Source organism: Pipistrellus kuhlii, unplaced genomic scaffold (genome assembly GCF_014108245.1).
Source record: "Pipistrellus kuhlii isolate mPipKuh1 unplaced genomic scaffold, mPipKuh1.p scaffold_m20_p_24, whole genome shotgun sequence".
Lineage (NCBI taxonomy): Eukaryota > Metazoa > Chordata > Mammalia > Chiroptera > Vespertilionidae > Pipistrellus > Pipistrellus kuhlii.
This window is the reverse complement of record NW_023425523.1, coordinates 10,720,719-10,740,604: the sequence shown is the minus strand read 5'-3', so window position 1 is coordinate 10,740,604 and position 19,886 is coordinate 10,720,719. Positions and strand designations below refer to the sequence as shown.

Below are 19,886 nucleotides of genomic sequence, written 5' to 3'. Positions count from 1 at the left end.
TTTATCGGGTTGGAAGGCAGTGAGAACATTTTTCGTTTTCACAGCTATCAGGGCCAGAGGGGTTCCCCAGTCCCAGCAGCATAGCCAGAGGGGCCGTGCTTCTCTGCGCTCTGGTTACCGGAGCTTCGGGCCGTGGGGCTCCCACAGGTGCAGCCTGTCTAGGGCCTCCTGGTCCTCGGGAGGCAGGGACGTTCTCCCCGCTCCAGGCCGAGGGACTCCCCAGCTCTGTGGTGGCTGAGCTCAGCCCTCCTGCAGGGGGGCCTCCGGGGGAAGTGGGGCTGCTGGGGCTGCGGCCGTGGGGAACAGACCAGCCTCTGCCCTGAAGGGCCCTGACGGGGATGATGCTCTCTGCAAAGCCTTTCTGACAGTCGTGCTCACCGTGTTTGTTTCTGCTTTTCCTTAGGATGACCATAAGCTGAGCCTTGACGAGCTTCATCGCAAATACGGAACGGACTTGAGCCGAGTATGTTCTCCTTTGAAACTCTTTGTTCAAAAATCCTAATTTCCTGTCTCACACACCTGACCTTGGGGGCTCCAGGGGGAACATGACGACAGCCACTGTCGGGGTATCTATTTGGTGACATGCATGGCCTGTGGTTTTTTTTTTTTCTGTTTGTTTGTTTTTTTTCATACGCTTTTTAAAAAGTATTCTTCCCCCTGAAACTTTGAAAGTGCACATTCATTTCCCTCGTTTTACAGTGGGTGAGATCCCGTAAAAGGGAGCACCGGGATTTGAAACTGAATAGCTCCAAAGCCGTGGTCATTCCAGCCTTCTGACTACAAATCTTCCCTTTACTCTTCTACATGTGTTAAATCCCAACAATTCAGATTTTTGCGCTTTACCCACTAGCGCATTACCGTATGCCAGACCTTGGTCATTTATTTGAAACACACACACACCCTTTTATTTAAAAACAAACAAACAACAACAACAAAAAAAACACACAATTCAGAGAAACCTTTAAATAAAGTAGGTGTTCATCTAGAAATTCTGGGGAATAACTTGCATCCCAGCCATTGTGTAGCCGTTGGCTCAGGAAATGATCCCGATGTTCTAAGACGGCGTGCTGGCCCCGGTACCCGGCCTTGACCCTGAGGCCCCGCTGTCTATCCCCATGGGGCAGGCCCTGACCACATCCCCTGGGTTATAACACTGAAGTTCATTCGGTTCCTATGAAGTCCGTTCTCTGACCCGAAGTCATTTTAATCCAACTCTGTGGACCTGGTACTCTTCCTGTAAAACGGGATCACTGACACCCAGCACGGTGATCGCGGGAACCACACGAGCTGGTTGGGTGCGGGGCCCGGCGTGCACCGTGCCCAGAGGCCCGCAGTGGGCTCCGTGCTGCCCCGAACATCACGCCGAGAACGCGAGGTGGAGGCGGAGGCGGGCGGGCCCTACACAGAAAGGGGGAGTTTTCATTTTCCCTTTCCCCACACGCCCGGGCTAGCTCAGATATCAGAGGTAACATGAACCCAGACTGCGTCTTCACACGCACGTTGGGCAGTCTGATGTCTTTTTCTCTGACTCAGTGTTTTGATGGTGAGAAAATCGCCATGTTTTCCCCCCGTAGTCGAGCCTGTGGCTGCTGTCTGCTGTCTGGGGAGCTTGGCTTTGAGGCCCCTTTAGAAAGTAGAATGGACTCGTCTGTGCAATCCTTCCCAGGTGGGGGGGTGGGGGGGTTGTAGCTAACACAGGCGTGTGGGGGGGGGACACTGTCAGACGGTGGTTTTAATGTCCTCCGGAGAGTAGAATTCTCTACTTAGCACAAGGCTGTTGACCTAATAGCAGGTGGGATTCCTACAGATTTTTTTTTGTTTATTGAGGGGTGTTTTCCTCCCTGACAAATTCAATAGAAGAAAATTCAAAGCTCTTAATTTGCAAAGCTAAACCAGTTACTGAATCAGTTACCTAAATACATTGTTGGTAAAAAGTGCAGGTTAGCAAAATCTCTTACATCTTAGAAAGAAAGCGTACTGGGCTTGGGTTTGTCCATAGGTCAGTTTTAAAAACCATTTCCGTCTGGACGCCGTGGCTTTCTGGGGAAACGTGGGCTGTTGAGGGGGACCCTCGCCAGGACCTGCCGGGGTCTGCCTTGGCGTGGGGAATGCTTCCGTCCGGACGCTCCATCACGGCGTTCCGGCTCCCGGGCGGGTGCTGTGCCTCATCCTGTCCCTCTGCTCCTCAGGGCCTGAGCACAGCTCGGGCTGCCGAGATCCTGGCTCGCGACGGCCCCAACGCCCTCACCCCCCCTCCCACCACCCCCGAGTGGGTCAAGTTCTGCCGCCAGCTGTTTGGGGGCTTCTCCATGCTGCTGTGGATCGGAGCGATTCTCTGTTTCCTGGCTTATGGCATCCAGGCTGCTACGGAAGAGGAGCCTCAGAATGACAATGTGAGTTCCGCGCTCCAGCACGCTGGGTCTTCACTGCCCGGTGGTGGTCGGCTGCCACTAGCATCTGGGTGGCCTTTAACGCCAGGGAAGAGCTGCCTTCAGGGGCCCACCCATCGCTCCTCCAACAGGGGTTTCTCTCTCCCTCCCCAGCCCTGGGGAGGCTCCCGCTAGCCACCTGCTGCCCTGCCTGGTGCTGCTGGGACGGGCGGCCTGTGCGGGTCCAGGTGCCGCTCGCTTAGATGACAGGCCACACTTTTGACCTTGATTGGCACATTACCACACGTGTCTGGAGAGGTTTGCTAGCTGTTTTTTCAAACGTCACAAGTTCCAAGAATATCCTTGGTTTGATAAAAGCAGGACAAACTGTATCAGCACGTTTCCGAAAGTCTATCTGGTTAGTGACCCAGTGACCATGGGCCTCCATTTGGGACTCTCCTGGCCATGGATTTATATATATATTATTGATTTTTTTAAAGAGAGGAAGGGAGAGGGAGAGGGATAGAAAGTCAGAAACATCAATGAGAGAGAAATATCAACCAGCTGCCTCCTGCATATCTCCTATTGGGGATGTGCTCACAACCAAGGTGCCTCCCCCTGACTAGAATCGAACCCAGGACCTTTCAGTCCCCAGGCCGACGCTCTATCCACTGAGCCAAACCGGTTTCGGCTGGACATGGACTTTAGAAATACAAATGAGAAAACCGAGTGCTCGGTTTCCAAAGCCTCAGTCCCTCTTAGGAATCTGGGTTTCCGTCCACGGGAAGTGTCTGGGTGCTCCCAGCCCTTGGCCCGGAGCCCTGGGCGCTAACCCGCCTGTCCCCTCGCAGCTGTACCTCGGCGTGGTGCTGTCGGCTGTCGTCATCATCACCGGCTGTTTCTCCTACTACCAAGAGGCCAAGAGCTCCAAGATCATGGAATCCTTCAAGAACATGGTCCCGCAGGTACCTGCTCTGTCCCATCCCCGGACTGACGGCCCAGGCGTGTGAGCTGGTGTGAGGTCGGGTTTCATAAGAATTCAGTGACTGTGGGGGCGAGGGATGCTTGCCCTCCCCCCGAGTCCGTGCCTGTCTCCCCTCTGGACTGGGAGGGAGAGGACCCGCTCTGAGCTGTGGAGCGACTTTTGTCACTTGGACAGATAAAAAGGTTACCATTGTCATTAGTGGGAATAAAAATAATACCCATTACACATTCGGGTGATTAGAATTACAGATCGTAGGGTAGCTCGATTTTTTTTTTCTTTTGACACTACCCTCCTTTCGGTGCCATTTTTGTCTGACTTAACGGTGTAAATGTTTTCCCCCCTCCAAAGCAAGCCCTGGTGATCCGCAACGGTGAGAAAATGAGCATCAATGCGGAGGAGGTGGTGGTCGGGGACCTGGTCGAAGTGAAGGGCGGCGACCGGATCCCGGCTGACCTCCGGATCATCTCTGCCAACGGCTGCAAGGTAGGTCGGCACAGACACACACACACACGCGCACACGCACACGCACGCACACACGTGCACGCACACGCGCACACGGTGTGGGCATCAGGGGCGCAGCAGCCCGTGGCGAGCCTGTGCCCTCCCAGCGTTGACCTCTTCCCTCGCTGGCAGGTGGATAACTCCTCGCTCACTGGCGAGTCGGAGCCCCAGACCCGGTCTCCCGACTTCACCCACGAGAACCCCCTGGAGACCAGGAACATCGCCTTCTTCTCCACCAACTGCGTGGAAGGTAGGCCTTGGGCCCTTGTCTCAGTTGCTAGCAACAGAAACAAAACAAAAAAAAGTCCCAGACACGCTTTCTGTGTCCACGTTCCTGGCTCCGTTTCTGGCCACTTCGGTCCAGCCCTGCCGAAGGGGCTCACCGGCTGGCAAGGAAGCCTGCGGCCGCTCCTGCCCTTCCCGCCCCCCTGCGGCTGCGCCTCCAGCTCGGCGTTCAGAGCTGCTCACCGCCCAGGGACGGAGAGCCCTTTGCCAGGGTCTCTGCGGTTCAAACCAACGGCGTAGAGCACCCAAGAGCTGGCCCTTAAAGATGTGTTTCTTTTAAATTAAAATAATAATAATTTCAGAGAGAAAGGGAGAGGGAGACAGAGAAACATGGGATCAAGCCCACAACCCTGGCCTGTGCCCCCACTGGGAATCGAACCCTGACCTCCGGGTTCGCAGGTCGGTGCTCAGCCGCTGAGCCACACCGGCTGGGCAGATGTGTGTGTTTCCGTCTTCTTGAACCATCCAGGCACCTGCCCTGTTCCGTGGCTGCTTTGGTAACCTCTGGGGCGACCCCCTCCCCTCCGCAGGCACTGCCCGCGGCATCGTCGTGTACACCGGCGACCGCACCGTCATGGGGCGGATCGCCACGCTGGCCTCGGGGCTGGAGGGCGGCCAGACGCCCATCGCCGCGGAGATCGAGCACTTCATCCAGCTCATCACGGGGGTGGCCGTGTTCCTGGGCGTGTCCTTCTTCATCCTCTCGCTCATCCTCGAGTACACCTGGCTGGAGGCCGTCATCTTCCTCATCGGCATCATCGTGGCCAACGTGCCCGAAGGTCTGCTGGCCACCGTCACGGTACGAGGCTGGCGCTCGGGGTCGGCTCGGCTCGGCTCGGATCCGCTCCCATGGGTGTGAGGCTCGGCCACACCCCTCCCGGGGGCCGGCCGCCCGCCCGCCTCGGTTTTATCGCCCCCGTGTTGTGTGGAGATTTTCTCCAGAGCCACATGATGGGCGTGTGCAGTGGGGGGACCGAGGCGTGTTCTGTGTGAATGATAGTGATCCAGAAGCATGAACTCTGTGCTTGTCACGTGTTCCAGAATAGTCTAGCAGCGAAAGGAAACATGGGGTTGAGAGGGGGACCCGAATGTGCCAAATCCCGGCTGTTTTCACTTTCCTTAATGTCTTGCTTATTTGGGGGAAAGGGGAATCCCCTATACATGGCTCAATTATTATTTTTTTAATATATTTTTAAAATATGTTTTTATGATTCCAGAGAGGAAAGGAGAGAGAGAGAGAAATATCAGTGATGAGAGAGAATCATTGATCAGCTGCCTCCTGCACGCCCCACACTTGGGAGTGGAGCCTGTGATTCTAGCATTTGCTCTGGACCAGAATTGAACCTGGGACCCTCCAGTCCTCAGGCCGATGCTCTCTCTGCTGAGCCAAACCACCGAGGGCTGGAACAAGTACTCTTTGTTCCGACTTCGGAGGGAGGTTGGAGAGCTAACGTTAGACACAGTTCCATGTTAGGGCGCAGCCACCATGTGAGAATTTCCACGCGGTGCAGACGGGAATGACCCGGTTCCTGATGCCCCGCAGGTGTGTCTGACCCTCACGGCCAAGCGCATGGCCCGGAAGAACTGCCTGGTGAAGAACCTGGAGGCCGTGGAGACGCTGGGCTCCACGTCCACCATCTGCTCCGACAAGACCGGCACGCTGACGCAGAACCGCATGACCGTGGCCCACATGTGGTTCGACAACCAGATCCACGAGGCCGACACCACAGAGAACCAGAGCGGTGAGGCCCAGGGGTCCACGCTGCTTTTTTTAAAAAAAATCACTTTGTCAGGAGTCCAAGGTGTAGACTTTTTTTTGTTTTTGCACGTCATTAGAAAAACTGAATTTGTCCTACGAATATGGTGGGGAAATTCCTAAAGCCCGATCTATCCCACTCTCACGGGATGTAAACACAACGTCAACCCACTGTCTGCCCGTCTTGACCCCGTCAGGTGTTTCCTTCGACAAGTCCTCAGCCACCTGGCTCGCCCTGTCCAGAATCGCCGGCCTGTGTAACCGCGCCGTGTTCCAGGCCAACCAGGAGAACCTGCCCATCCTGAAGGTACGCCCACAGCACCTTCGCCCTCTGGCGGGACGGCGGGGGGGTGATTGGGGGGGGGGGGGTGCCACATGGACCACCTGGGAGTGTTCTTCTGATTGATGTATTTCCCAGCATTCCAGAGCTCAGGGCCATGCTAACGGGATTGTAAGTGTGTGTGGGTTTAAGGCTGGGACGTTGGCTGATAGCAGGTGGCCTCCGGCCTGTAGGGACAGCTTGTGGGACGCAGGGATGGGCTGGCGATGCTTTGCCGTGTGGCGCCTTTGCTGCCTGTAGACCCTGAAGCACTCCCCGTGCCCCCCGTCCATTGGGAAGAAGCGAATCCACAGTAAAGACCGGCCGAGGGAGGGTGGGCGAGGAGAGAGGCCGTCTTCCGTGCGGGCCTCGGCGATAGAAAACCCAGGCGTGTTATTCTGGTGTCTGCGGCTGTCACCTCACCTGGCGGGCAGCGGGGGCTGCTGGGGCGGCTCTGTAATCGCATTTGCGTGTCCGGGTGCAGGAGGTTCCAGTAAATCCCTTAAGCCCTTTATTTTCTTAAAATAGCCCCGCCGTTTCTCTTATCTCCTTTGTCCTTAGCTGGCTGGCTCATGGCGCAGGAATAAGCTCTGCCTCCTGAGGTTTTGGGGGGATGTTTGGGGAAGACAGTGTCAGAAAGGAAGGGCTGCACACAGCCCCTGGGACATGGGGGCCCGGGCCAGCTCGTCCTGGCCACACTGCGCTGCCCACCACTCTGGGTGGAGACCCGGTGGTCAGAGAGGTGGCAGCCCAGATAGGACGGAGGTGGCTTCTGCTGGGCAGATAGAGGCTCTTTTATTTCTTAAAGGGGACTGTCCTCTGTGATGGGAGCAGGGTGTTTGTTCTCTTGGGGTAAAACTTCACACGTTTCCCCCTCCTGCTTCCAAGAAGGAATTCTCTGGGCTTCCAGCACAGGGGCTCGCCAGCAGCAAACCTTCCCTGGCTTAAAAGCCCCAGGAAGGGAGCTGGAGATGCATTTCCCAGCATTCCCGGGGTCAGGGCCAGGCTAACGGGATTGTGAGTGTGTGTTGGTTTCGGCTGGAACATTGGCCGGTTGTATCCCTGTCGGGGCTGGCAGCACCTCTCGGTTAGCATCCATCAGGCCCAGATTCCGTCCCACAGCCATATTCGGAATGCAGAGTCCCCTGCTTCACCCTTGGCATGGACTGTGTGTTCCCAGGGCCGGGACCAAAGCGTGTGCTTGCACACTTAGGGCTGTGGGAGCGCTGAGGGCTTGTGCTCTCTCACCAGGTATTTTTACACGCATGACCAGAAGTGTGTGTGTGTGTGTGTGTGTGTGTGTGTGTGTGTGTCTGCGGACGGCGGCTTTGAGGCTTCAGGGGAGGGAGGTAAAAATAGGCTCGAGTAGGTTGCAAAGGGTGTCGTGCTTTTGCCGAGGGCAGGGGACACCTTCAGACAGCCCTGTGGGCTGGGGATGGGCCTGGTGACCTGCGTCCGAGCTGCTGCTCCCTCCCTGCCCTCTCCCCCTCGGGCCCTGATGGGGGCACCTCCCCTCGCCCGAGGGTGCGCCTGGGTGCGGCGTTTTCGGGGAACCTGACACGTGCCGTCTGTGTCCGCAGCGGGCGGTGGCGGGTGACGCCTCCGAGTCGGCGCTCCTGAAGTGCATTGAGCTGTGCTGCGGGTCCGTGAAGGAGATGAGGGAGCGGTACCCCAAACTCGTCGAGATCCCCTTCAACTCCACCAACAAGTACCAGGTCTGAACCGGGGGATCGGGAGGTGGGCTCAGAGAGGGGAGTGAAGAGAACCGTGGGAGAACTTGTCTCCCGCGGGCGTTTGACGAGGTCAGTGCCTCCTGAAGGGGCGTCGCTCACACTGTATGGAAGCCTTTGCTTTGGATCTTACTTGGGACTCCACACAGAAAACCCTAACGGGTTTGGCTTCCGTAGGATGAGGGACGTGTTTCCTTCAGGGAAATGCTGCCGTCGGTGTGTGACTGTGTCACCGTGCTGCTGGCCTTTTCGGTAGAATTCAGAGTGTGTTCCAGGTGTGAGGCAGGCTAGACGTGAAGGTCTTGGTTTTGTTTTTTTATTTTTGCCGAAACAAAGACTGTAACGGGTCAGGGAGCTCTGTGCTCCCCCAGGGAGCGCCCCGCCCTCTCACCTGAGCAACAACCCTTTCTCTCCAGCTGTCCATCCACAAGAACCCCAACACAGCCGAGCCCCGACACGTGCTGGTGATGAAGGGGGCCCCGGAGCGGATCCTGGACCGCTGCAGCTCCATCCTGCTGCACGGCAAGGAGCAGCCGCTGGACGAGGAGCTGAAGGATGCCTTCCAGAACGCCTACCTGGAGCTGGGCGGCCTGGGCGAGCGCGTGCTGGGTATGTGCGGGGCAGTGAGGCACTCCCTGGCCTCCACACACACACACATACACACACACACACACACACACACACACACACATTGTCGTGGAGACGGGAAGAGCCGGGGGGGGGGGGGGGGGGGCTGTCTGACCTGGCTCTGTGTCTGTGGCCTGTGAAATCCATGGCATTGCAGTGAACTCCCGGGGCCTGTAGGTGAGCCAGCTCCCGGCGTCCGGGGTGGCTGCGAGGCCATAGAGGAACGTGGGCTCCAGCCCATAATGTGGGCGCACGGGGACCTGCTGGCGGGGAGCTGCCTGCTGCCTCCGTCAGCCGCTGCAGGGCGCGATGAAAAGGGCTTTTGCCCGCAGGGGAGTCTCCCTGCGAGAGCGGCTCCCGTAGGACCTCGGTCTGCAGAAATCGTTCGTGTCATCTCCCTGTTCCCTCAGCTTGGGGACCTTAGACCTGGTGGCCTGGCCCATCTGGCTCCCCTGCGCGCTCTGCAGCGGGAGGAGGCCTCTGTGTGTCTGTCCACCCGGAAGGTCCCTCTGCACTCCAGTGCTCTCCACCCGCCTCCCAAGTAGGAGGGTCTTTCCTGTGAGCCCACACGGCCCCGTAGACCCTTTTTGAGTTCACTGTCGCCCTCAGTCACACGGGAAGGAAGGGGACGTTGGGACTGGTGGTGTGAAGGACTCTGTAAACCCCGTGGGCAGGCCATCTGCGCTGCATTACCCCCAGCAGCCAGCAGGGCGGCCCGCCATGCGCTCGGTGTCCGGTTTGTGTGAACAAATGGTGAGTGGGGCTGTGGAAGCAGAGACACCGTTCCACGACGTGCAGGTCGGAGCCACAGAGCGGGCCGGTCGGGAACCCCGAACCCCGCGCCCAGCCCACACCATCAGCGCCCTCTCCACACCACATAGGGCCTCTGCCTCGGAAGCTGGGCTTTTCTTTCAGAGGCTGTCATTCGTGTGCATTTTGCCAACCCTTCGTGCCGTCCTAACACCGGGCTTTCACAAACAGCCCCAACTGGACACGCGGGGGAAGGTGGACGTGCAGGCGTCACTGCCCTGCCCCGGCCCCAGCCCTCACGGCTCCCTGCCCCTCCCGCAGGCTTCTGCCACCTCCTGCTGCCGGACGAGCAGTTCCCCGAAGGGTTCCAGTTCGACACGGACGAGGTGAACTTCCCCGTGGAAAACCTCTGCTTCGTGGGGCTCATCTCCATGATCGACCCTCCCCGGGCCGCCGTCCCCGACGCCGTGGGCAAGTGCCGGAGCGCTGGGATCAAGGTGGGCCACCCCGCCTCCCGGACACCCCCTCCCCGCACCCCCCGGGCCCGGGCACCCCCAGGGACGACGTGGCCCCTGGGAGCCACACGGCCAGCCGGTTCTCACCTCAGCTGTTCCCCCTCCAACGCGTCCGTTCCCCCATCGGAAGAAAACAAATCTGTTAGAGCACTGGTGTAGAGGGATGAGGGATTTTTTCCTTAGAAAATCTTTTTGGGGAAAGACACGAAAGCAAATTAAAAAGAGCAGAAGACTTGCTAAGGTTTTGAGTTTTTTTAATATTTGATTCTGAACATGCTTCGTCCAGGAAATGGCATGTTTTCTGTGCTTTTCACTAATAGGGTTTTAATGAATGTTTGGAGTCTTTTTCTTTTTCTTTTTTTTTAAATATATTTTATTGAGTTTTTACAGAGAGGAAGAGGGAAAGAGAGTTAGAAACATTGATGAGAGAGAAACATCGATCAGCTGCCCCCTGCACACTACCTACTGGGGGATGTGTCCACAACCAAGGTACCTGCCCTTGACCGGAATCGAACCTGGGACCCTCGGGTCTGCAGGCCGACACTGTCCACTGAGCCAAACCGGTGAGGACTGGAGTCTTCTTTCTCCACAGTCGGGGGTTTTTGCAAGGAAGCTTTTCATTCCCGTGATCCGAAAATACTTCCCTGAACCACCCTGAAAAGTGTTCCCTGTCGCTGATCACAGCCTCCTGCGTGCATTCCTCTCCGTGTCGCCCTTGGGTGGGGGAGAGGAGCAGCAGGTTGATGTTGTCCCGGCTCGCTCTCCCCCCAAGTTGGGTCCCTCTGAGGATGGCGGTGGCACCTCCCCCCTGCACCCGCACCGCAGTCTGGCATCCTTTTCCGGTTTGGGTAAATCTGAGAGTTCCATCTCACTGAGAAAACGGAAGAACAGACATTGTGTATCCTGGGCGATGGGCACCGAGATAAAACCTGGGTGTTGCCTCCTGTGTTTCCCTCAGTGAACACTCAAGAATCGCCAGCATTCCTCTCCTCGGGGCGTGCCAGGCTGATCGTCCCTCCGAGCGTGTCCTCCTGTGCTGGGAGGCCTTGGGGTGCTGCTTGCCTCGCCGAGGCACCCGCTGACCGCCCTGCCCTCCCTGTTCCTGTCACAGGTCATCATGGTCACCGGGGACCATCCCATCACCGCCAAAGCCATCGCCAAAGGCGTGGGCATTATCTCCGAGGGCAACGAGACCGTGGAGGACATTGCTGCCCGCCTCAACATCCCCGTGAGCCAGGTGAACCCCAGGTGAGCAGCGGGCGCCGAGCGGCGCCGGCCACGAGCGTGCGGGCGGCGGGGTTTCCTTCCGGGTCACCGCCGAGGAGGGAATGCCCCCCCCCCCCCGGGACCAAACAGTGACCCGCGCCGGCCATCATGGCCAGCTCGGGGGTGCTCCCTGTCCTGAGGGTAACGTGGCAGGGACGCAGGGTGTAGTCACACCACTGGGCAGTACTACCTAGCACCTCGTCAGTTTCCAGTGCCACAAAACAGGGAACACACACACACACACACAGTTGCCCAGGTAGCTCAGGGCAAAAGGGAAAATTTTGGCAAAAGGAAAAACAAATAGATTTATGTTTAATGTTTTAAGGTTTAGGGGTTCTCCCGTCTTTGGGGGTTCTCCCGTCTTTGGGGATTAGGGGAGGGAGGGGGTCCTCTCTCCTGGGCTCCTGTCTAAAACTCAGCATCCGATCTCGCTGTGTATCTCACGGGGAAAGGGAGGCGACAGGCCTGCCCTGGGGGAGTGACAGAGTGACGTATGAGGTGCTGTGCGGAGAGGAGCTCCCGTGGGGCCGGACGTTCCCCGGCTCTGCGCCGCTCAGAGCGGCCTGCCTGGGAAGGGGCGGTGACCGTTCCCCCGGTTCCGATCCCAGGGACGCCAAGGCCTGCGTGGTGCACGGCACCGACCTGAAGGACATGACCTCCGAGCAGCTGGATGACATCCTCAAGTACCACACGGAGATCGTGTTCGCCAGGACCTCCCCGCAGCAGAAGCTCATCATCGTGGAGGGCTGCCAGCGGCAGGTCAGTGAGCGGCCGGGACACGGACACACGCACAGAGACACGCACGGATGCACACACGCACAGAGACACGCACGGATGCACACACGCACAGACACACGCGCGTGCGCGTACACACACACACACACACACACACACACGGCCCCGCTCTCCTTGGACTCGGTGCCTGGTCCCAGGGCGAGGCTCAGGGCAAGGGCAGTGTGATAGCAGTTTAGTGGTGACACGCGCTTCCCTGCGGAGCGGCCAGGCTCCTGTCCACACCGGCCGGAGGGGCCAGGAGGCATGACCTTGAGAAGAGGGTGAAGGGGGGGATGTAAAAGAACGGGGGTTCCCCGAGTGCCACTCACCGAGTCCTGGCTGGTGGCCCTCGCTGAGGAGGGCGAGGGGTTGGCTGCCACTCCGGCTCGGTGGCCTGGCAGCAGGTGCGTGGGTCTGAGACTGCTCCTCCTCCTGCCAGGGCGCCATCGTGGCTGTGACCGGTGACGGTGTCAACGACTCCCCCGCCCTGAAGAAGGCGGATATCGGGGTTGCCATGGGGATCGCGGGCTCGGACGTGTCGAAGCAAGCCGCCGACATGATTCTCCTGGACGACAACTTTGCCTCCATCGTGACCGGAGTGGAGGAAGGTGAGGGCCACGTGCGGACGGGACGGCCCGCCACCCCCGAGGCCCCACACTCCCCGTCGGGGTCCGTGGCTGCACGTGGACGGCGTGGGGAGCGCGCAGCCCACGCTGTCAGCGAGACGGTGAAAACCCTGCCTTCCCAGGTCGCCTCATCTTTGACAACTTGAAGAAATCCATTGCCTACACCCTGACCAGTAACATTCCAGAGATCACGCCCTTCCTGATATTTATTATCGCCAACATTCCGCTGCCGCTGGGCACCGTCACCATCCTCTGCATCGACCTGGGCACGGACATGGTGAGTGTGCGGCCGCGTCCACACACGGCCTAGCCCAGGCACACTTACTAAGTCCACAGAGCCAAATTCCAACAATAGAACCATTGACATTTCTTTGGAGAGCCACATTTTTTAAACAACTTCTTCTAATGCTGCTTCTTCAAAACAGGCTCGCCCAGGCCGTGGTATTTTGTGGAAGAGCCACACTCAAGGGGCCAAAGAGCCGCATGTGGCTCGCTAGCCGCGGTTTGCCCACCGCGGGCCTAGGGTTAGGGGGGGCGGCAACTGTGCTTCCTGGGCCCATGTGACCACCATGAGGAAAAGAACTCGGGGAGCAGTTTCCAGCATCAGGGACTCCATGTTGGGCCTCAGGGCATAACTGTCAACGCCTACTGACCAGACAGGAGTCCTGCCTTTTGTAGAACTTCGCTGCTTTATTTGTACGGGGAGGGGGAGGTCCGGGGACTGTAATATCTCCTGGTGTGAAAAGTGATTTTTTAAAGCGGGGGTGAAGCAGGGATTTTATTAGAAAAGGTGTCTGATGCCTGGAACCCCTTCCTCCCCAGGTCCCTGCCATCTCCCTGGCCTACGAGCAGGCGGAGAGCGACATCATGAAGAGACAGCCCCGAAACCCCAAGACGGACAAGCTGGTGAACGAGCGGCTCATCAGCATGGCCTACGGGCAGATCGGTGAGCCCCCGGCCGGCAGGGAGCGGGCCAAGGGACCGAGGCTGCGGCGGTGCTGCCTCAGAGCCAGGATCGCCGTGCCCTTGGGGAGGGGCTGCCCCTTTGGTGTTGGACGAGGGCCCGGCCCGGGCACTGCCTGCATCACCTCCAGGGGGGCTTTGCCCGGGATACGCTGTGTCATCACTGACCTGGCCAGAGAGTGGGCTTTGCAGTTACCTGGTTTAAAGGCTTGGCTGGCAGGTCGCCACCCCATGGGCTTGGTTTCTGTTCCTCCTGCGGAGTGTGGCCGGCTCACAGGGCTCCCGGGGGGCGGGCAGTGATGTAAACCAGCGGTTCTCAGCCTGTGGGTCTAACGATCCTTTCACAGGGATCGCCTAAGACCATCGGACAATACAGATGTTTACGTTACAATGCGTTCACAGCAGCAAAATTACAGTTATGAAGTAGCAATGAACATAATGCTATGGTTGGGGGTCACCACCAAATGAGCTGTATTAAAGGGCCACGGCATTAGAGCGGCTGAGAACCACTGGTCTAAACACTCTGCCTCGTCATTACCAAGGGAAGCCGGTGGGGCCACCGTGAGCAGTGGGCTGACGCAGGGCTGCCTCGCGGCAGGCACGCGGGAGAAATGGGACAGATGAACGTAACAGCTGCTGACGGCAAAGGAACTGGCTGGTAGCCCGTCCGGCTCCGCCAGGAAGACCTAGTTCTGAGCAGCAGGAAGACTAGGTCCAGGTTGTGGGGTGACATTCTGTGCTGAGGAGCTTGGGGCGGGAAGAAGGACGGGGTCAGAAAGCGCCACGTGCATTACTTCCGAGGTGGCCTCAAAGGGCACCGGGCACGGATGCTGAGGGACGGGGGGGAAAGTCCGTTTCTCAGGCTGAAAAGTAGGGATGCCATTCTCAAGGTCACACCCTGCATGAGACTGATACCCGAGGAGCAGGGGTGTTGAGAGCAGGGCCCTCCTGTCTTACCCTTCTGAGTTCTAACGAGGTGATGAGAGGCGAGAGGGCATTGGGCGTGTGCCCCTGGGTCCGTCCCCTGGTCCTCGCTGGGGAGGGAGCAGGCAGCACTGTTGAGTCCCATCCACCAGAGCCTCTCCCTCCTCACCCCCCCCCCCAGTGCCCCCAGGCCTGCCACCCGGGGGAGGAAGCGGGTGCAGACGCCCTGTCCCAGACTCGGGCACGAAGGCCATCTTCCCTCCTCTCAGGTATGATCCAGGCCCTGGGCGGCTTCTTCACGTACTTTGTGATCCTGGCCGAGAACGGCTTCCTCCCCATCAACCTGCTGGGCATCCGCGTGGACTGGGACGACCGCTGGGTCAATGACGTGGAGGACAGCTACGGGCAGCAGTGGGTGAGTGCGTCTCCGGCCTGGGCCCAGGCCCCGGGGGACGGCGGCCTCGGCCCTCGCCATCGCCCTCGCCGTGCTGAGCCCCCGCCCTTGCCTTGCAGACCTACGAGCAGAGGAAGATCGTGGAGTTCACCTGCCACACGGCCTTCTTCGTCAGCATCGTGGTGGTGCAGTGGGCCGACCTGGTCATCTGCAAGACCCGGCGGAACTCGGTCTTCCAGCAGGGCATGAAGTGAGTGTGGTCCACGGCCCTCTCAGCACCGGGCGGGTCCCCGGGATCCAGCTTGGGGAGCAGAGTGGGCTGCCCTACACTTTTTTTTCCTCACGGACCTCCGGTTCCTACGTGCGACCCGTACCTGAAGGACTGGTCTGTCTTTTAACACTTCACGTTGGAGCAGTGGTTCTCAGCCTTCCTTAATGACACGGCCCTTTAATACAGCTTCTCCTGCTGTGGTGACCCCCAACCACGAAATCATTCTCGTTGCTACTTCATAACTAATTTTGCTACTGTTACGAATCGTCATGTAAATATCTGTGATTTCCGATGGTCTTGGGCGATCCTGCTAGCGGTTCTCAGCCTATGGGTCGTGACCCCTTTCGCAGGGGTCGCCCGAGATCATCAGAAAACACAGATACTTACATGACGGTTTATAATAGTAGCAATGGAAATACTTTTATGGCGCGGAGGTCACCACAGCGTGAGAAACTGTAGTAGAGGGCTGCGGCATTAGGAAGGTCGAGAACCGCTGCTCTGGAAGATAAACGAGTGTCTGCCTTGCTAAGCACTCTTCCCCCCTCCCCCTTGATTTTAGGAACAAGATCCTGATATTCGGCCTCTTTGAGGAGACGGCCCTCGCTGCTTTCCTTTCCTACTGCCCCGGGATGGGAGTCGCCCTGAGGATGTATCCCCTCAAGTAAGTCCCCGTCCGCCGCGCTCACAGAGGGAAGCAGTGCGCGTGGCTGTGCCCTCGGACACAGCCGTCGCTCTCACCCGAGGCCTGTGGGTGGTGAGCACAGGGACTCCTGGGAGGAGAACTGGGAAAGGCTGGCGGAGCAGCAGACCCAGAAGCTCCCTGGTCTCCCGGGTCAGGAGGGACCAAGCTCGGGGGGGCGGCTCTGGCTCCCGCTCCCTGCGTCAGGCACCCAGCCGGGCCCTCTCCTGCCAGCCACAGGGCAGCTGTCAGGAGGGCAGCTAGAGTATCCTGGAGTTTGGGGATCCAGATTCAGTGACTTGCTTACCTCGTCACTGTGTGTCCCATCGTGAGCCCTGCTTTTGTGGGCCCCTGAATCCCCTGCTCTGAGAGGAGAGAGGCTGGAGCTGCAGGGCAGAGGCCCCTCGCTCTAACGCCAGAATGGGGAGCGGTGAGCAGAGGAACTACCGCCAAACAGCCTGGCCTTGAAGCTGAGCGTTCACATCCGGGGCTCACCACACCCTCCTGTCGCTCTGGGAAGCAGAGTGTGCGGTGCTGCCTGCAAACCGATGGGGCTTACGCCGCTGCCCCTTGTTCAGTGCACGGAGCCACAGCATGGAGGGCCCTACAGTGCGATCTGGACTTCAGGCATCAGCCTCCCGCTCGGCTCGGCCAGCCCATGCCACCCCCTCCTCAGGGACGCCCGGGTGGGTGTGTGCGGGTGTCGGCTGGCACACGGGCAGCCAGGGCCTGGCTCATTGTGGTCCCAGCCTGTCTTCCTCCCCAACCTGGCTGATGGGTAAATCCACACTCTTCCTCTGCCTGTGGCTCCCGCCGGTCCCTCCCAGCTGGTCTCCCTCTTGTGTGTGCCCGTGGCACCTCGTCTGCGGCTCTTTGTCATTTCTGCTCTGCTAGGTTTTAATCTTCAGGCCTGGGCCATGCTGTACACAGTGGCCTCCGACAGGGGCAGGCATGTCCCCGTGGAAATAATAGCATCCCGGGCCGCTGTTTACCAAGGGGAGGTTAGGAGAGGGAGCTCCGAAAGGCTCCCTCTAAATGGGGTAGGCCCTCGAGACACCTCGCTTTGACTAGGGGTTTGTTCGTGACACTCTACCCAGTTTGGAAGGCGAATTAATCACCCTGGTGCCCGAGCCCGGTGAGGACCCCCACCCAGCGCAGCCTTGCCCACACACTGACTGTGGGAATCTGGTCGGGAAGATGGCGTGGCCTCCACGGGGGACCCCTCAGGGCTCCCCTCTCCGGCCCCTGACCTGTGAGGGCACAGCTCGTTCCTCCCCCAGGCCCGGCACTCGGAGCACCAGGCTCGGTGTCCCTCAGCTCCCCCTCAGACCAAACTCGGGGGGTGCGTGAGCCAGTGGTGACCCTCGCTGGCAGTTCTTTGTCTTCAAGGGACATCACTCCCTAAACACTTGGCAAAGGGAGGAGAATGTCCTGTCCACAAAGACATCCAAACCTGCCTTGTAACCCGATTCTCTCGAGAACTACGCCGAGGCTGGCTGGCTGGGGCTCCTCCCGCCTTCCCCGGGCGCAGGGCAGCCTGGCGTCTCAGGCTCGGGGTGTGTGCTGTGTCAGTGGTGTCAGGCTCGATGTGTGTTCTGCGTCAATGGTGTCCGCCTCTATTTCAGACCTACCTGGTGGTTCTGTGCCTTCCCGTACTCCCTCCTCATCTTCGTGTACGACGAAGTCCGAAAGCTCATCATCCGGCGAAGCCCTGGAGGTAAAGGAGCGGCATCGTTAGTGTTGGGGGCTAGGGGGGCGGGGCTGTGGTCAGCAAGCTTTTGTTCCGTTTCCTGTGCCGTGTCTGGGCCCGGCCTGCTTGGCCGGGGCCCTCAGACCAGCTGAAAACTGGTCCCGGGGACGGTCCCGTCCTCAGGATCGGACCTCGGGGTGTTAACCCACACGGTGCAGGGTGAGTGCTGTCCGGAGCCTAATGTGCCTTCTCCTCCTCCCTCTCCCGGCAGGCTGGGTGGAGAAGGAGAGCTACTACTAGCACCCGTCCTGCACGCCGTGAGCATCGTGCCACCCGCACCCTCACCCACCCTTTTGTGTACTTCAGTCTCGGAACTCAGAACTCCACCCTGGTAGGAAGCACTGAAGCATGGGGGAAGGAGCCGTCCCGGAATGAAGCATGTAGCTCTAGGGGGGGAGGGGGGGGGGCTGCCTGACAAACATCCGTCTGTGGGAATGACCGCGGGGAAGGTTTTTATGTGCCTTTTTGTTTTTGTAAAAAGGAAATCATGGAAAGACCGAAAGAATACATTTTATATCTGGATTTTTACAAATAAAGATGGCTATTATAATGGAACTGTGTCTCCTGCCCTCCTCACTTGTGCGGACCTGGTGTGTGTGTGTGTGTGTGTGTGTGTGTGTGTGTGTGTGTGTACCCGCACGCGTGCATCACTCTAATACTTAGCGCAGCAAACCCAGAGCCACGGGCCAGCAGCAATAAGCTCAGGAGGTGAAGTCACCCCCAGAGGGAACTTCGGGCTGCAGGACCTGAGCGCCCCACTCCACCCCATCGTGCTGGGGGCTCCCTCTGGTGCGACTGGAACTCCCCCGTGGCCCTCACAGCTGTGCACGTCTCGGGAGGGGTTTCCAGGTGCTCAGCGTGATCAGCAGCAGAGGAGGCCCTCCCCCCCCCCCACCCCCCTTTCCTCTCCCTCAGGTCCCTGCAGGGTCTGGACCAACGTTCTTACGAGGAGCAGAAACCTCCGGCTCCCAGCCCCGTGCTCCTCACACAGCCCGCCCCTTCCACCAGCTGTCCTCCTCCTTGGCTCAGAGGGCAGGTAAAAAGGTGAGAGCGCCGCTTATTTCAGGAGCGAGCTGAGAACACCTGCTCTCAGAGCACGGTGACAGCCCCTCTGCCTCTCCGCTGGGCACTCCGTCCCCGGCGCTGTGCCTGCCCACGCCCCCGCCCCCGCCCGCCCTGGCTCCTAGCAGGTCCACGTCCTCACCTCGCACCAAGGGGAAGGGGAGATACACGATCTGCCAGGTGATCTGAGAGGGTTCAGGTGTTTTGTTTTGTTTTTCTCCGAAAAGCTGTAATTCTTTGCTCATGGCTCTTGGGGGATCACCTGGCAGGTCTTGGGGGCTGGTCCTTCCCGGCTGACGGAGGGGAGGGGCACGGTAGTTCCCACATGCTGTCGACTACCGTCCCCCAGCCTGTTTCTCGGGTCCATGACTCCCAGCCTGACCCACCAGCTTCCCTCGTCTCCGGCACCTGCTTCCAGGATGATCTCCGCACGTGGAGGCGGATCCTCCTCAGAAACAGCTGCTTTGTTCAGCCCCACAGGAGGAAACTAGGCTGACGCACCGTGGAGACCTCAGGGTCAGAGGCGGAGGGACAGGCGTCACGGGTCCTCGCCGAGGACGGGGTGAGGCCAGACTGCGGGGCCTTGTCATGTTTGCTGCGTGTCCCTCACCACTGCTGCCCACGCATGCTCTCTGGCACCCATGTGGGCTGATGGGTGAACACACGCTCCTGAGACCAAGGCCCCAGGTGCTTCCTCGCTTAGGAGGGTGTGATGCAGCCTGAGGGCCCCCAAGACACCCCTCAGCAGCCCCAGATTCCCAGGAACACCCAGAGGGAGGGCAGAGGAAGGCTCGGAACTCCCACAAGGATCCCCTGAATAAACGCTCTCCAGCCAAACATTCCACCCGGAGAAAGCAGATAAGCCTTGGGTAAAACCGGCACCGAAACCAGGCCCCCCAACGGGCCTATCTCACAAGCTTCCCAAAGGCAGCAAGAGTGAGTCCTCTGCCCGTTTCTGCACGTCCGCACCCTCTCACTTGGGCCCCGTCTATAGCGGCGAGAGGTCACTCCAGCGCCACCAGCTCCTGAGGACTGGCCAGGCCACTGTCCACCCTGCAGAGGGGCTACTGGAGCCGCTGACTGCCCTCCAGTGCCCTGACACTGGCCACACGCCCCTCTGCCCCCCTCCACCACCGAGCTCGAGACAGGCCCCCGGCCTCTGTCCAGCTCCTTGCTCTCACGGACAAGCTCCTGACGACAGCCGCCATGGCTGCCCCCTGCGTGCCCCCCTCCCCGTGCACCGGCCTCTGAAGAGTACTGGGCGAGGACATGCTGACCGGCCAGCCCCCGCGGGGCCTGTGTGCCTCCTCTACATGCTTTCCGAAACCAGGCGCCTCATC

General features: G+C 59.2%; 1 protein-coding gene across 2 annotated transcripts in view; it reads left to right on the top strand.

Annotated features, from left to right (window-relative positions):
- ATP1A1 (ATPase Na+/K+ transporting subunit alpha 1) overlaps positions 1-18,039 on the top strand; it is a 28,460-nt gene extending 10,421 nt beyond the window's left edge. The window contains exons 3-23 of one of the 2 annotated variants that reach the window (XM_036452575.2): positions 404-463; positions 2,190-2,393; positions 3,221-3,334; positions 3,703-3,837; positions 3,988-4,105; positions 4,671-4,939; positions 5,684-5,882; positions 6,094-6,203; positions 7,796-7,930; positions 8,362-8,554; positions 9,644-9,819; positions 10,949-11,085; positions 11,712-11,862; positions 12,317-12,485; positions 12,626-12,780; positions 13,326-13,449; positions 14,660-14,805; positions 14,904-15,034; positions 15,615-15,716; positions 17,360-17,451; positions 17,696-18,039. In XM_036452575.2, coding sequence (XP_036308468.1) covers positions 404-463; positions 2,190-2,393; positions 3,221-3,334; positions 3,703-3,837; positions 3,988-4,105; positions 4,671-4,939; positions 5,684-5,882; positions 6,094-6,203; positions 7,796-7,930; positions 8,362-8,554; positions 9,644-9,819; positions 10,949-11,085; positions 11,712-11,862; positions 12,317-12,485; positions 12,626-12,780; positions 13,326-13,449; positions 14,660-14,805; positions 14,904-15,034; positions 15,615-15,716; positions 17,360-17,451; positions 17,696-17,724 — 2,949 coding nt within the window. In that variant the 3' untranslated portion in view covers positions 17,725-18,039. Of the gene's footprint in view, positions 1-403; positions 464-2,189; positions 2,394-3,220; positions 3,335-3,702; positions 3,838-3,987; positions 4,106-4,670; positions 4,940-5,683; positions 5,883-6,093; positions 6,204-7,795; positions 7,931-8,361; positions 8,555-9,643; positions 9,820-10,948; positions 11,086-11,711; positions 11,863-12,316; positions 12,486-12,625; positions 12,806-13,020; positions 13,083-13,325; positions 13,450-14,659; positions 14,806-14,903; positions 15,035-15,614; positions 15,717-17,359; positions 17,452-17,695 lie in introns of those variants that run through there. The other variant, XM_036452576.2, reaches the window with a different exon arrangement.
- The last annotated feature ends 1,847 nt before the right edge of the window (positions 18,040-19,886 follow it).